We start from the raw sequence: 16,587 nt of genomic DNA, 5'->3' as shown, positions 1-16,587 counted from the left end.
CCTGCAGCAAGTCGTTTATTACGTTTTGCTCACCATAAGGAGCACGCTACTTTTTGGTCGCGAATGTAGGCAGCGCAAAGAGGAGCGCTATCTTCGACAGCGTTGCACCTCATGTACGAAACAGAGTACAATGTGACCGGAAGTTACTACTGCCGATAGTGTCACGGAAAGCGTTCAGCAGGATCTCTCTACCGATCATGCTAGCGTTGCTACGGAGCAGTGGCACAAGCGGCGAAAATTGCGGCCTCAGTCGACATTCAAAACTCCAGCCATGATATGCCTGTTTTGTTTATTTCACCGGTTCATTCTTAGAAGGTAGAACCTTTCATACCGCTCACTGTCAAAAAAATTGCGCGGACACTTTCGTAACTACAGTGTTGAGACGCGAAGTCCGAGGACACTATGCCGTGACGGCTTCTGGTGGATGTTACGTCATGGTAGATGGAACCTGGCTATATTGATGCCCAAATTATAGATCTTTCGGGGATCTTAAGTGTTAATTACGCTTTATTACACATTTTCCCACCTAATCTGACACAAATCCTGCGTTTTTCCGACTATTCTGTGACAATTTTCACTATGCCGTGACGACTTCCGGTGGATGTGACGTCACATTGTTCCCAAAGCTATATCGGCGTATGCGTTGTTTCGACGCAATTTTGTCATTTTTTACTATAATTAATTAACTAATTATTCTACAGTCATCGAACGTAGCTTCTAGGTTCATATTTTCCTCCTCTATCTGAAGCAACCATTCGTTTTTGCCTATCTTTTAGTTCCCGAGTTAACACACTGCCAAAGGTGTGACACCCGCTGCTAACGAACGGCGGTATGAGCCATTAAAGGCATTCCCCTGAATACTTCCATTTTCGAACGCGGAGACGAATGTCGTCTGCTGAGCAGATAAACTGCATCGCTCGCCGCCTCGATGCCTCTATACAAGCTCCTGAGGCGTAAACCGTGATTTGTCGCTTTATCTGGCCAATCAGAGAGTCGTTTCGCGACATCACGCTGCCGATATCAATGCCTGAGTAGGGGAGAAGGAGCTAAGCTTACAGCTGTTCGACGACGGGCAGGACAGTCGCACGCGTTCCCTTTGATTGCGAGTGCACTTTCGGGCGTTGATTAGCTGTCTTTCTTGAGCAATCACTGGTGCAGAAATTCACACTTATTTCTTGATATGTTCAAGAAGTGGTTTGCACCTGGCTTCAATAGCGCGTCCTGCAAATAGCAGGTCTCGGTTTTCAGTGCTCGCAAAGAAGGAACTCGCCTCAAGGAGTCCCGAAAGGTCCTTTCCCTCAGCGACTGTGTTCTCCTGACTATGAGTACGAAGAGCATTTCGACATCGGTTACGTTAGGCCGAAGTATATTTGCGAGAATATGCTGCAAAGTCCTACATGTAGAACCTCACCACCGTTGTAATGCTTGCACCAGGTTGAATTTGCATGGGCTGAGCACAAAGTGTATCTAACCGTATACGACTCCTAAAATTCATTGCAATGAGGATGCAACCATTAAGCAAAGAAAATTATCTCTCACCACCAACTCGCGCAACTCGCGTGACTCCCGAAGCTGGAAGCTGAGGCCTCAAATGTGAAAGATGAACTAGGTTCCAACCGCCGTCCTCTAAGTAATCGAAGGAGAGCCCATCTCGCGCCGTTTGTACGAGGCCTCGAATTTGCCGCAGCTCGGTAAAGCAAAACCCTTTTGCTACGTAGCAGCTTTGCAGGTTTGGCAAAAAGGAACCTAGTCAATGAGCTCGTTCATAGTTGATACAAGCCAAGCTTCCTACACAGTAAACGTTCGTCTACTAAAGCAACCAAGCATATGCGGTGCTGGTTGTGTTTCCGCGTTTTACTTCAGTCTTTTCTGTATTTGAAGTTTCGTTTAAGCGTCCTATTAGACGGATGTCGGTTTACTTAAACGATAAAAGAGTAGAAAACTGAGCTAGTTGGTTCATACTTCTTGGTGGGAACAGCCGAAATAATAAAACGCAGACACAGAAAGGAACACATAGAACGTAGACGAAGCTGACTGTCAACTAAAATTTTATTGGAAAACCCGCGCTTTTTGTTTCCTTGTCAAAAAGATCTTGCTTTTATCTCCCGTGGGGTTCAATCTCTCTATCATGAAAAGAAATTTCCTTCTTGAACGTACCCCACGGGAGATAAAAGCAAGATCTTTTTGACAAGGAAACAAAAAGCGCGGGTTTTCCAATAAAATTTTAGTTGACAGTCAGCTTCGTCTACGTTCTATGTGTTCCTTTCTGTGTCTGCGTTTTATTATTTCGGCTGTTCCCACCAAGAAATACTTAAACGAGATCATCGACCTGCTTTTATTGTTCCGCATTATTTTTAAAACAGAAATAAGAAACAACGATTACAACGTTTCCTCCCATTATTAAATTACGTGTACAGTTCACAAGTCGATTATTAAACCCATTAACTAGTGCCGTAGTGCGATACACACGGCAGCAAACTGCATCAAACCATAAACGTTGGCGCCTGTGTAGGCTTTCATTGAGTTGCTGCTCTTGCACCCCTCTGAATGCATGTTTCCCAGTACCGCAAGAGTGTTTTCAACACTCGTATATCAACAGGGTTTTTTTTCCCGCACATGAGCCATTGCCCTCACACGCCAGCCACACGTGAGATAAGCCTTGACGCCATCTTGTTATTCTTGTCACGAAACTTCCGCCGTTGTTTCATCTGCAGCTAGCCTCCTCTGCTAAAGTTGCCAGGAAGCATCAAGTAACCGCCGCCCGCCGTTACATTTCTAGCAAGACGTTCATTAGGACTTACTATTATATAATGACTGCCAGCGTACCTAACCTGCAAAATTTCTGTGGAATTTGACGCTGAAATTTAAGAGGTTGGCTTGTACAGGGACATATGCGGAAAAGCAAAAAGCATCCCTTAGATTTACAGCATGACTAATTGGGGCACTTCACGGGAGTTTACGCATCATGCCTGCAACACGACGCTTGATACATGAATCACAGCTCATAACACCTTCCTACGTTGATTCAGCTTATCTGCCTCTTCTCCCTGAGTCGGGCTAACGGGACGTGTTGCAAGTCATGCCCATGACAATGCCATCAGAAGCAGATGGTATCAGGATTGATGATTTAGTGAGAAACTTTGGCAGTATAAAAGAGTTATTGCTTTATAACATCAACGAAACACTCCTTAGAGTTTAAATCCTGACACCGGCTTGAAAACTACTTTTGTAAGACCAATACACGAAAATGCATATAGAAGGGTTCATGGCAACTATACGCTGATCGAGCCGCCGCGGTGGCACAGTGGTTGTGGCACTAGGCTGCTGACCCGAAAGACGAGGGTTCGATCCCGTTTAAAGCTTGTCTTTTTAAACTTCAAAGCATGATCGAAATCATACCACTATCATCCTGTAAATTAAGGAGCGAAGTAAAACGAATCCTAATATCTACGAATTCTTTCCACCAAAACCATTTCCACTAGACCATATCAGTCTGGCAGCAGAGGCCAGAATTTTTGAACATCCGGGGCCACTTCCCTAGAAATCTTTTCACCAACTTTCGAAGAATAACGCTGGAGAAAAATGGAGCATGCTTCCCAACCGAATCCGCAGAACCCATTATACTGATACTCACAAAAAGTTGTTTATCCCTCGGCGATAACCATTTAGATTGCTTCCCCTCCTATGCCAAAACTGCTCATACATCGATTGACAGTCTAAAAGTTTTAAGAGCCAGTATCTAAATAGGCCCATAGATATCCATGAGTCGTGCAAAAATTAAACTAATTTCTTCGTTAAATATGGCTACGCTATCCAATGAGCGCAATAGTTAAATTGCTACAGCTTACAAATACCAAACCCAGTTTTTAAAACTCGTTTAAACAGCAAATTGTACCTGTTTCATTAAACATCCTAGCGCAGACTAAATTTTATGCTCACCTTAATTACCCTCAGTAAACTGCTTCAACCAAGTCTCTACTGATGCCAGCAAAAGTATCAAAATACTCAACTGCTTAGGAAACTACTGAAACTCATTCAGGCCAATGCACAAGACAGCAGGGAAACAGTACACTGATAAATGTAGTTTTCAAGTTTGTGCAGTCATACATTGTGGTTTATTGTACGTATCAAACGCTGTCTTTAGGGCGCCAAAGAGGACAAGTGCTCAGTTATAATTATCGATTTCATTGGATGCCAAATCGTTGAAGCCCGAGTAAAATGAAGTACTAAACAGTGGTTAACATTTGTGTTCCATGCACAACGGCGTCAAACGGGCTATTTTTTTTTTAATGAGTGTTAGAGAATTCAGTATTGCGATCGCTGTATATTTTCTTTTGGGTTTAACGTGCTATATCGAGTAAGGTTATGAGGGACGCAGTAGTGAAGGGCATCGGAACATTCGGCTTCCTGAGGTTCCTTAACGTTCATAAGAATCGCACAATACACAGGCCTATAGCATTTCGCCTTCATCGAAATGTGTCCCCCGTGGCCGGGATCGAACCCTTGTCTTTTGGGTCAGCAGCCGAGCGCCACAACCACTGAGCCACCGCGGCGGCTAGATCAGTGTATAGTTCCGTGAACCATTCTAGATTCATTTTTGTATATTGGTATTAAAAAATAGAATTCAAGTCGGTCAGGTTTTCAACTCTAATGAGTGTTTCGTTTATGTTATATAGAAATAATTATTTTATACTCTCAAAGTTTCTCACTAAATTGCGAATCCTGATGCAATATGTTCCTGGTGTCATTGTCGTGGGCATAACGAGCAACAGGTAACGTACTCCTGACTCCGGGACAGTAGGCAGATAAGATTAAGAACATTTATTTTGTACAGAAATATGCAGTACAAAGGACATCTTCATCTGGTTTTCAAAATTGTACTGATTTCATTGGGTATCACATTACAACATTCATAATATTCGCACAAATGGTTCCTATGGCCTAGGGTATACATGAAATAACATCCCAATGTGGTCAATTCCATGGTTTAAGAATGCAAGAGCTGGCTTTATGCAGCTGCATCACGTGTTTATGTAAAGGCAGATAAGTTGAATCAACCGAGGAACGTGTTATGAGCTGTGGTTCATGTATAATGCCTTGTGATTGCAGACATGATGCGTACACTCCCGAGAGGTGCTCCAAATTGTCATACCGTAAATTTGAGCGATGCTATTTGCTTTTAAGCAAACAGCAAGCTCCGCAATCTCCCTGTACAAGTCACGCTGTTATATTTGAATACTGAATTCCACAGAAATTTTGCATGTTAGGTACGCTGGAAGTCATTATATAACAGCAAATCTTAGTGAACATCTTGTTGCAAATGTAAATGTGTGCGCCAGGCACTTGATGCTACCTGGCTGACATTGGTAACTTTAGCGGCGGACGCGCGCTCTAGATGAAAGAACGGCGGAAGTTTCGTGACAAGAACAACAAGATAATCGCATGGCCTATCTCACAAGTGCCTGGTGTGTAAGGGGGAGCAATGGCTCATGTGCGGAAAAAAAAGTCTCATATAACAGGTGTTCGAACAGCAGCGGGAGATGAGGACAGTCAGTGTAACTCTTAGGGACGGGTCGGTCCTTGTACTAATGGGGACAAAACTTGTACTAAACGGGACAGAACTCTCCAGGACGAATATCCAGGAACAAATGCCGATAGTTCCGTTATTAGGCAGTAGATAAGACCTAAACTTGCGGAAGTGATAGCCGGACTCGCGTGTTCCAATGTGGAGGAGTGAAAGCAGACGTTTATTCGAAGGCGTGACAGCGTTAGACCTAGAACGCTTCTTACGCATCCTGGAGAGTTTTTTCCCCAATACTACCTGACCCCTTTTCTGTCACTCGTTTGCCTACCGCTTCCAAGGGCGCGCCTGGGATGAGGGGCGCTTTATTTCGATGCATATGTGATGCACGCCCGCTTGAAACGACTCTGATTGTTTGGAGGGAAGTCCCTTTATACTTATTCCCACATTCCGGGCTACATTTCAACCCTAGACCGCATGAGTTACCGCTCATTTGGTGGCGCTAGCAACTGTCTTCTCAGCACATAACTGCATTCAACTGTAAGCTTTAACTTCAGGAGAAACACTATTGATATAAGAGGATTTATTGGAAACACTCGGGCGGACACTGTGCAACATGCATTCAGAGGGGTGCCAGAGCACCACATCAATAAAAGCCTGCATAGGCGTCAACACATATCATTGAATTCACCTCTCTGCCCCGTGTGTCATGTTAGGGCACACTTTGAAGAGTGTATAATCGGTTTGGGAATTCTACACACGATCTAATAAGGAGAGGTGACCTTGTAGTCGAAATTTCTTATATTCATCCTAAAACAATGTCAACGATAATAAGAAGGTTGCTCATCTCTGTTAAGGAATCGGACATCCTTCTACTTGAATGCTTACAACAAACCTTTAAATATAGAAAATATTGAAGCGAAACACAGAGACTCAATCAGAACTTAATATGTTTGGTTTCTTTGTCAGACGCCTTATTTTGTAGCAAGCTTGGGTCGTATCAGCTATCAACCAGCTAATGCTTTCGGTTCTCTTTTGCCAATGGTTCTCCGCAGCTGAACAATTTTGCATTACAGCGCTCTGATCACAGTTTGAAGCCTCATACAACCCGCGCGAGACGGGCCCTCTTTCGATGACTTAAAAGTCGCCTGTTTGAACCCAGATCCCCTTTAATATTTGCCGTCTCATCTGCCTGCTTCTTGAGCTTTGTTAAGATCTGCTACTGATGACTACAGCTCGTTTTTGTTTGCTGAATGATTATATCCTCGATACAACGAAATTTGGAAAATGTACTCTTTGATCCACGTTGTGGTCAGGACATGCAAATTCAACCTGATACAAGCACTCCAGCGGTGGTGGGGTTGTACACGTAAGTCTCAGCAGCAAGTTTCAGCAAATACACTTCGACTGACGTAACCACTGTCAAAATGCTCTTCGTATTCATAGTCAGGAGAACACGGTCGCTAAGGGAAAGGACCTTTCGCCACTCCTTGAAGCGAGTTCCTTCCTTGCGAGCACTTCTTTGCGAGACCTGATATTTGCAGCCAAGTGAAAACCACTTCTTGAACCTATCGGCAAATAAGTGTGAATGTTTTCATCAGCGAATGCACAAAAAAAAAACAGCTAATCTAATCCTGAAAGTACACTCCCAATCGAAGGGAACGCGTGGGACGGTCCAACTCATCCTCTTACACCTCTAAGCTTAGCTGCCGGCATCGCTATCGGCGGCATGATGACATGAAACGGCTCTCTGATTGGCCAGAAAGAGCAAATAAATCCCAGTTCGCGCCGCCGTAGCCTGCTTAGAGGCATCGAGGCGGCGAGTGACGCCCTTCTTCTGCCCAGCAAACACTTATTCTCTGCGTTCGATAATTTGGACAGTGAGCGGTACGAAAGCTTCCACCTCCTCAGCATGAATCGGGTAAACAAAGAAAACAGGTATATATAAAAGTTGGAGTCTTTGAATGTTGACTGAGGCTGCAATTTTTGCCGCGTGTGCCGCTGCCACATAGCAACGCAAGCATTATCGGTAGAGAGAGCCTGCTGAACGCTTGCCGTGACCCTATCGGTGTGCTCACTTGCGGTCACATTGTACTCTGTTTCATACATGAGGTGTAACGCTGTCGATGCTGGCGCTATTGCTTGCGCTGCCTACATCCGCGATCAAAAATAGTGCGTACTTGTGGTGAGCAAAAGGTAATAAATGTTTTGCCTGTATGTTTATTCCATGATTTATTTGTCATGATCTTGATCAAATGCGCGATTATCACTGACGAGACGCTGTCGCTAGGTCGTGTCTTGGACCACTCGGCCAGAAAACAAGCGCTGAGTACCACGCGTCCCATCAGGCGGACTACTTTCATACCTTTCACAGCGTTGCAGCTCGTAAATGAAACGAAGTATAAGTGGTCGCTCTTGCCACACCGGCGCCGATCCGTCGGAGCACCTCTTTTTCTTCCACTGTACATATATAACTGCCGCTCACATCTATCCATTTGCTTCCTGCCAGTGCCACTGTGCCCAGCTGTAAGTGGTAGGTCTCTCGAGCCCTTCTTCCGCCACCATGTTCTGAAGCATTGTCAAATACCGAAGCGCGCGCAGTGCCCATTCGTTTCTATTAGTTCGAGAGACTGATGGATGCACCGGTTTTCCACGAAATTTAAAATCGTTCACTTAGCGCCAACTTGTACTATTTAGGTGTGTGTTCGCGTTAGAAAAAATTGTTTATATTGCAATGTATAACCAAGGATATGGCAAGGGTTTAGTAATTTGTTAACGCCTTTACACACTTGTTCTCACGCTTCAATATTTTCACTTTTTTCGCAGAGTTTTGTCATCAAAAGTCATCCGATGGCGGCATTGACTGTGGCGGCTGTAACTTTGACGGTTATTGCGACTTCAGTGGTAAGTTAACACGCCTGCATATGCGAAACGACTTTCATATGGCACTCAGTCAAAAAGCTCGAAATGTAAAGCGCTATACTGTTTCAGGCTTGGTATTCAGTAAGAAGGTGAACGCGAAATAATTATTTTTAAAGATACCGAGTACACTGTTGCCTTAAAGTCATATCTGTGATTAAATGCACATGTTTGTAGAAATATATATCTGTATAAATAGCACGACATGGAATGAACAGAGCTGATTGCGTGTGAAAACTATAGAACATGATAGAATTATTTGGCTGTTTTCGCTTCTAAGCAGTATTCTCGGGAACTGTTCGATTGAGCAACGCAGGTTTTCTTCAGTATGGTGCGAGCTTAATTTGCAATGCTCTCTGCCCAGCTGGACTGAGGCATTGCCGTTATAGTGCCACGATGCAACATAGTCCCCTGTTTACAATTATAGACGGCTGTGAGTCCCGGGGATGGCGCGTAGCGATAGCAACATGTAAGATACTTTTTGACGACGTTAGCCGTGGAGAGCTGCTCAAACATGGCGTTCGAGGGTGTAAGACACCGGCAGATAGGGACAGCATTGTGTTATTTGCACTCACGGAGTACGCGTATGACGTGCACGCAGTTATCGGTTACGGCCACTCACATCGATTATTAAGGGCCATATTTTACAAAGGCAAGGATACCTTCACCACGCCGTACGTAATAAAATGAAGCACAATTTTTAGTCAGGCTTGACCCCAACGAATGTTCACATCGGGCCCCATAGTTGTAGCCTCAGTGAGAAAAAAGTCCGAGGGAACCGGAGTGCATTCGCAACTAAGCACATGTTGCCTTTCATAAAAAACTAGAAAGGACGTAGCTTACAGAATTCTATTTTCATGCAATAATGTGTACCTCGGTCACAATGGCCGGTGCTTGAACGTGCGTTATTTCAAGTGCGCCGATTTACTAGGCAGAGACTCTCCTGATCGTCTCCCAGTATGGATCAACCGAGATGGGTCAGCGAATAAAAGGCGTTTATTGCGGTTAGCTCAGTGCTTTTATATCTCGAGGAGTTGGTAGGGGGGGGGGGGGGGGGGGCAAACAAGGGGTCTTCCGTAATCCTCGCAACCATGACGAGCGATGGCACCAGGCATGGCCCGTGCGCCCTTCACGATACACAGTACCCTGTCGAAACTCTAAATGCGCGCCACACTTTCCCAGCACCGCATCCAGTTCCGACATCAGGACGAGGTGACGCTTGATGTGATGGAAGCCTCTTTCGTTACGAAAAAGGTTAACCGGTTTCCCAATCAGTCTTGAGTGGCCTTGCCAGACAAAGAATTTCGCTACATAGATAGCCGGCTACTTTCAGCTCCTGACTAATAACTCACTGTAGTTATCCGCTTTTCTAATGTGTTTCACCTTTTCACCATGCGTCATTCGCTGTTTGCGGTGGTCGCCTCTACTTATACATTCCCCTTTTCGTTAAAAGTTAAGTTGCACATCTGGTGACTTTTCCTCGCGTGTGTCCTGTTAGTTTGCGCTCTTTTTTCATCATGCATTTTTAACCTCTCCAACAATTTCTGCCAAAATTCCGTTCAGGCAACATGGCGGCGCCCTTCATGGCGGGGCGTCTAGCTTCACCACCGATTCATCCTTGCCTCCACTCCATCTCTTACCTTCACGGCAAACGAATGGCGAACGAAGCTTTCGCTTTGTCTGAACATGTTAACACCACAAAATTTCAGCGATAAAGTGTCCCAAATTTTCAGATTACTTCCGTGTGCCGGTACTCACCTATGGGGCAGAAACGTGGAGGCTAACAAAGAGGGTTCAGCTTAAGTTAAGGACAACGCAGCGAGCTATAGAAAGAAAAATGATAGGTGCAACGTTAAGAGATCGGAAGCGGACGGAGTGGGTGAGAGAACAAACGCGGGTTAATGACATCCTCGTCGAAATCAACAGGAAGAAGTGGGCTTTGGGCAGGGCATGTAATGTGCAAGCAAGATAACCAGTGGTCCTTAAGGGTGACAGAGTGGATTCCAAGAGAAGGCAAGCGTAGCAGGGGGCGGCAGAAAGTTAGGTGGGCGGATGAGATTAGGAAGTTTGCGGGGATACGGTGGCCGCAACTGGCGCAAGACAGGGTTAATTGGAGAAACATGGGAGAGGCCTTTGCCCTGCAGTGGACGTCGTCAAGCTTATGATGATGATGGCTTCCGCGTTTACATAGGTGCTAGGTTAGGGCGCGCGCCGTCGGACGTCAGAGAGCTCGAAAGGTTCGAACAGGTAAACGATTTTGGTCTAAAAAGCGACCTCAAAGAATTGACATTGGGGAAGTTTTTTTTTGTTACTCATGCAGTAATTTTTATTGATCCGGACGTAAATCAAACGAAAAATAATTACATTTGCCAAAGTTAGCACTGCGTGTTCCGGCCGAAATGGCACTGCACATTGCAAACAATCTAAAAAAAGGTAAAAGAGTTCCTTGTATTTTGCATTCCTTTCGGTTATCACGTGCAACTTTAGTGCTACCGAAATGCGACCAGATATATGAAGAAAAACACTTTCATGTTCTTATTTTTATTTTTTATCATTTATCTCCTCGGCCGTAATGACGCTCTATTAGTGTAATGTTCTCAAGACTATTTTTTTGGCCTGCTACTTCCTTCGGGCCCCGAAGCCTTGTGGCCCCCTATTCTAAACCTCTCTAATTCGCTTTTGGATGCCCTGAGTGTCTACCATTACGACATCTCTACTGTGGGCGACAGTTTAATACCCTGAGCAGTTAGCCCACTTGAATTCGACGATATTGTGAATTAGCACAAAAAGAAAACGGGAAACGAGAATTTTAAAGCTCTTTTAAGCAGTACGTCGTGAATTAATGCAGGTCATTTGGACGGAAACCAGGCCGACAAAACTCCCGAGCAATGAGCGGCGATATTTTACCCTGTAAATTTATTCCTGCATTGGCCACGATTACGATTCATGCGACGAAGTTAACAATTTAGCAATGTGGTTATGGTGCGTGCTCACAGTGTGAGGATTTAAACTGTGCAAGCAATTAACGTGAGTACGAAATGTCGTTATTTGCAGATCGGGAACGGAATCTCTGGCTGTGAACTTAAAACGAAGAGAGGTGATGCCCACTTCCATGGGTAGGGACTCACCGGCGACCGAGGAGCAGAAATTCGTGGGTGAGAACGTCCCCTTCAGCGGCTGTTTAAGCTGACACAGTTGGAAAAGTCCCTGGCCCCTTTTGGTTTGAACTAAAATCGATCACTGCCTGGAAGTAATGTCGTAGCAGTCAGTGGTGGAGAGCCGCTAACACATATCCGACCACTTCGAGGAGCGGAGAGCTGAAACAGCACCAGTCGCTTTTATTAGGCCATCGAAACCGCCTTTTTTTTATTTCATGCAGTAGTGTTTTCAAAGATCTTCGCGCAAGTAGGAAGTTGAACAAAGTATTCATTTGTGCATTATTTTTTCTCTCTTTTCATTCGTACCAACATTTCTTGCTAGTAACAACGCATACCATTAAAAAGTGAACAAAGCTATCTTTCTAATGAGCTAAAAACTTTTTTTATAATAACTGGAAAGAGTAGAGCGATCGCGTAGACAAGAAAGTTCTCCAGCGGCCGCGTTCTGCAAAAAATTCGGCGTCGCCATCGTCGGCGCTGTCGTGAGCGGAAAAGCCCGTGCCCCACCTATTCCTATGTCACGTGACCCTGTGACGTCATCACAACGTGTCCACCGTAGCAGGCTGCAACCTGCCTGCCGGATTTGAAGCACACTTCCCACCGTGGCTCGTAGAAGTGAAATTACATATAGGAACGCGAGGTTGCTCATTAAAAGCAACTTGGTTGTCACAAGCCCCGTCATTTATGAGACGTGGTAGTATTTTTTCTTGTGTTTAATTGAAAGCGGTATGTTGTTCTGTATATTTTAATATTTTACTGATCGACGTTTCTTATCTAGTGTACTTTGCAACTTATTTCAGGGTTAGCCAGTCAATGAAGAAAAGATTTATTATTACTAATTTCTCGTTTTAAAGCGTGGTATAAATAGCTTGGTGGTTGGAAACATCTCATATTTAAGCAAAAGCGCTTGCGTGTGGAATGTTCTAGGGGTTCTAGGGCAAAATGCTAGAGGTAATAGAGTATACTCGAATTCGAAATGAAAAAATGAGTCCTACTGCTATATCAAGACCTCCTCATGCTTAGTCTCCCAGTGTACGCCTCTAGCATGAGCTCTCATTTTTGTTCGTTCGTGCTTTCGCTGTTCACACAAGTGCAGTTCTGCAAAGGTGAATCGAGGCATGCTTCGCTCCTGTGGTTAGGCTTGCCTGTACAAAATTGCACTTGTGCACCAGAACACACCTTACGACGAGCCGTGCTGCGTCGTTAAACCATTACTTAAAGCAAACTTAAAGCGTTAGCAGTTGTATAGCTGGTGCTGTAATGATTGAATTTAATGATTTTAATGGCCACATGCTACTGCGGCAAGGTTGCCACTTGCAGTGGGGGGCAGGCAGTGGCGTCATCACCCTCTTATCCAATCAGGAACTTTTGGGACTGACGGACGAGCAATCGTGGGATGTTAAGTCTGATGATCGGGCTTTAAAGGTGACCCACTTCTGGACTGGGCATCGGTGGCGATGATGCTCGAAGCCTGCGAGAGTGAACTGCAGGGTAAAGAAGAGAGAAATCAGAGAGGGCCAGTGCGGCGCCTGCTTTACCCACGTTCGGAAATGGCCTGGGGCGCACTCAGAACGGGTTTGGCCTACCCCTAGAATTTGGGTGGCCCAATGTGATTTCGCAGAATATTTCGTGCTTAGCATTGCTAAGCCTTCAGCCCTTTATTACTTATTTTAATTTGTTCGTCAGCAGTTAATCCGCTTCAATGCACTATGACGATTTGTTTACTCGCGCTGTTTTAATTTCAGGGCGCATACTGCGTCAAAGAAGAGACAGCGTTCCGACAGCGGTCGAAAACCGCCTGGAAAAGAACCTGGACGCAAAACTCTACGATATGCTACCCATGTACGCCTCCCGACTGAAGCCTGAAAATCAGGGCCCGTACTCTCAGCCTTACATGGTTGCTGGTCTAAACTGGCTTCGGCGGAAGGGACCGCTCCGTGGTGTCTCCCAGGACGAAATATTAATGGAATCTGTGGTACGTTTTGCCTGCACGTGATGCGTTATTAGTTGTGTACAAATCTACAAACAGAAAACATGTCTCGCACCAGTGGTTCATTGTATTTGTGCATCTGGATTCTTGCTTACGAGATATTAAATTTTAGTGAGGGCACAAGCCTGCAGACAACATTTCAGCCATATCGATATGCAGCAGTAAGGCAATTTATATGGGCTACAAAGAGCCGGCAAGTGTTTAAATGAACTGAGTGTCGTTGTCTGACTTCACCCAAAGTGCCTTTGTTGTTGCAGACTGTCGCACGTGAATTTACGCAGCTTTTGGACAGTACTCGAAATATACAACGGAACTTTCGTTATATAAAACATTAAATTTCTTTTGCGCCAATAAACGGACTGTAGGTTTTTGAACAGAAACAGTGGAAGAAAAAAATAAGTGCTAAAAAAACTCGGTAGATGTCTTAAAACTAGAAATTTCCGAACACCTTCTCGATTGTTTAGAATGAACGGGAATTATCGCTAAGAGTAGGCTGAGTTAACACCGCACCCATGCGGTGCTACTAAGTCGCCGCTTTAAGCTTACCTGTTTTCCCGCTTATATCTCTTTAAGACAGTTATTCAAGTAACAGCTCAACCGGAAAATTCTGCAGGCAAGCGCCGCTAGAACCCAATATATTCTAGACGGGCCTGTAAAATAGGGACATGTGATTAACTGTTTGATGGACCCGCATTCTTCGCAGGTGGTGCAAGTTAACCTGACGTCCAAAAAGCCTCTGATAACGTCTCTTCAGTGGGACATTGGATTCGGCAGCTCATGCAATGTTACACATCACGGCCTGAGCATTCTGCTTGAGATCCCATTTCACATTCAGGATATCCATATGATGACTGATAACGGCTGTATAGCGTATCCTATCATTAGTCAAATGCCTATAACGTTCTCACTTTCGTCTCCACGAACCACTGTCGACTGCCGAGATGACAGAGAGGGCGACGAACTATCGCAAAGCGCGCAGCACACCCAAGCGGAAATGTTCGCCACAGCCGCCATCCAGAAGTCTTTGGCAGAGGACCACATCGTACCTGCGATCACGAACAAGCTGCGTGATGAGCTGACACCAAAACTCTAGCTGAAGCAGGCGAGAATTTCCATAAGGAGACAATGAACACACACCGCGCTGCGTGTTACCAGCAGTGAGAGCAAAATATGTGTGTCAAGTGGTCGCATATCCTTCCATCTTTTGTGAGCAGCTGCATTAGTACCACTGTATGGCGACCATTAGCTACTGCAGCCTTTCAAATAGTTTTTTGTATAAAGCGTCCCATTTTGGCCCTTGGCTGTTGTGAAGTTGTAAGACTGTTCGCGTATGGGAAATGGTTTATAAGTGCTCTTATTGTTCTTTTCTTTTTCCATGCCCGTCAAGATGTTTGCGACGCTGCGCTGGGCTGGTTATTGTCTTTTATTAGCTTCTGTGTGCTTCACAGTTAAATTATGCGCGGGAAATTATGATTGCAAGTTCTGGAGTGCCGCAAATGCTGTCGCATGCCGTTGTCCGCCGTACAGGGGATGTGAACCTTGTCTAGCCTCACCCGCCTTCATTCTTGCTCACTCTATGACTGTCATTTTTATGATGAAAATAAAGTAATTTTACTACATGCCGGCAATAGCGCGTAATACTGTTTTTAGCAAGCGCTTCGCAATGTCATATGCATTGAGCATACCGCTCTCACCTTAGCTCGCTGATTTTGAAGCTCCAGAGACGAAGAGTCCTTCTCTAAGGGAATAGGACGGCAGGATTTGGTACAATTTTTCTAATCGTGAATATCTACGACGCGTCCTGGGGTCGTTTTGGACTCCTTTTCAAGGATGACAATAGAGGGGGAAGAGGGAACTCTGCCAAAGCTCTGGGAAATCATGTTCACCTTTGGTGTCACCTGAGAGTGGAGGAACTACGAGCCAAGTACGCACAACGCCTGTTCGCAGGGTGGAGTGAATGCGCTTCTAAGTGTTGTGGCAGCTCGACATGTCGGCGCAGCGTATGAAACATTGAGATTTCTTTGCATCTCTAACTGTGTTGTGTATAGCCACGAAGTTCTTGGTTGTATGGATAGGGCTCGACGTCAAAAACTTTTGAATTATGAAAATCCTTTGGGCCGACACTGTTTGCTCTGGGACAGCGCAGCGCTCAGTGTCAAACTTACGGACGGCGTTCTTATGCTGGCTAAGCACTCAACCTCCAAACTTTGTTTTGCCGATGATTGTGGTGGAGAAGTTTCTAGCTGGATCATAATCATACCGCTATGATCCTGAGGATTAAGAAGTGAAGGAAGAGAATCGCGTCTTTCTACAAAACAGTTTCTGACCAGATCGCATCATTCTGGCCGCACAGGCCAGAATTCTTGCCCATGCTGTGACACTTCCCTAAAAGTCTTTGCACCAACTTTCGAAGACTAATGCTAAAGAGAGATGAAATATGCAACCTAACGGGATACTTAGAATGCAATATAATAATGCAGACGAAGACCCGTTTATCAGTCGCCAATAACGGTTCAGATACCTTCCCTCAAAACTGCTCATACGTCGACTCGGCACACTAAAAGGTACAATGTCAGTATGCTAATAGCTCCATAGATGCCCATAAGCCATAGAATAATAAAACTAATTTCTGCGTTAAAAATGGTTTCGCTGTCATACGAGCGCACAAGTTCAATTGCTACATCTTGCAAATACCGAACCCAATTTTTCAAGCTCATTTAAATCGCAAATTGTACATTCATCATTAAAGTATCCTAGAGCAGGATAAATTTTTATGCCGACTTCAGTTACCTCCAGTAAACTGATTCAACTAAATCCAGCAAAAGCAACAAAATTTCCAGTCTCTGAGGAAACTACTGAACCTACGCAGGTCAATGCAGAAGTCAGCACGGAAACTGTAAATCGATCAATGTAGTTATCAAGTTTGTGCGGTAATATCTGGGGGTTTATTTTACGTATCGAAGGCTGTCCCTAGGCCGACAAAGTAGTAAGTTATAATT

At 44.8% G+C, this 16,587-nt stretch overlaps 2 protein-coding genes across 2 annotated transcripts in view; one reads left to right on the top strand and one right to left on the bottom strand.

The window, feature by feature from the left end:
- The window catches only part of LOC149331763 (membrane metallo-endopeptidase-like 1), a 607,819-nt gene that overhangs the window by 139,892 nt on the left and 451,340 nt on the right, over positions 1-16,587 (bottom strand). The window lies entirely within an intron of this gene.
- LOC149331777 (uncharacterized) lies at positions 7,929-15,163 on the top strand. Its single transcript, XM_089555566.1, has 5 exons — positions 7,929-8,054; positions 8,348-8,425; positions 11,495-11,595; positions 13,344-13,573; positions 14,292-15,163. Exons 3-5 carry the CDS (start codon positions 11,541-11,543, stop codon positions 14,679-14,681), a joined length of 675 nt encoding a protein of 224 aa, XP_089411692.1. The 5' UTR covers positions 7,929-8,054; positions 8,348-8,425; positions 11,495-11,540; the 3' UTR covers positions 14,682-15,163.

Source organism: Amblyomma mixtum, chromosome 8, assembly GCF_055824585.1.
Source record: "Amblyomma mixtum isolate Tamu chromosome 8, ASM5582458v1, whole genome shotgun sequence".
NCBI classification, from domain to species: Eukaryota; Metazoa; Arthropoda; class Arachnida; order Ixodida; family Ixodidae; genus Amblyomma; species Amblyomma mixtum.
Note: the sequence above shows the minus strand (reverse complement) of the source record. Positions and strands in the feature narration are given on the sequence as shown.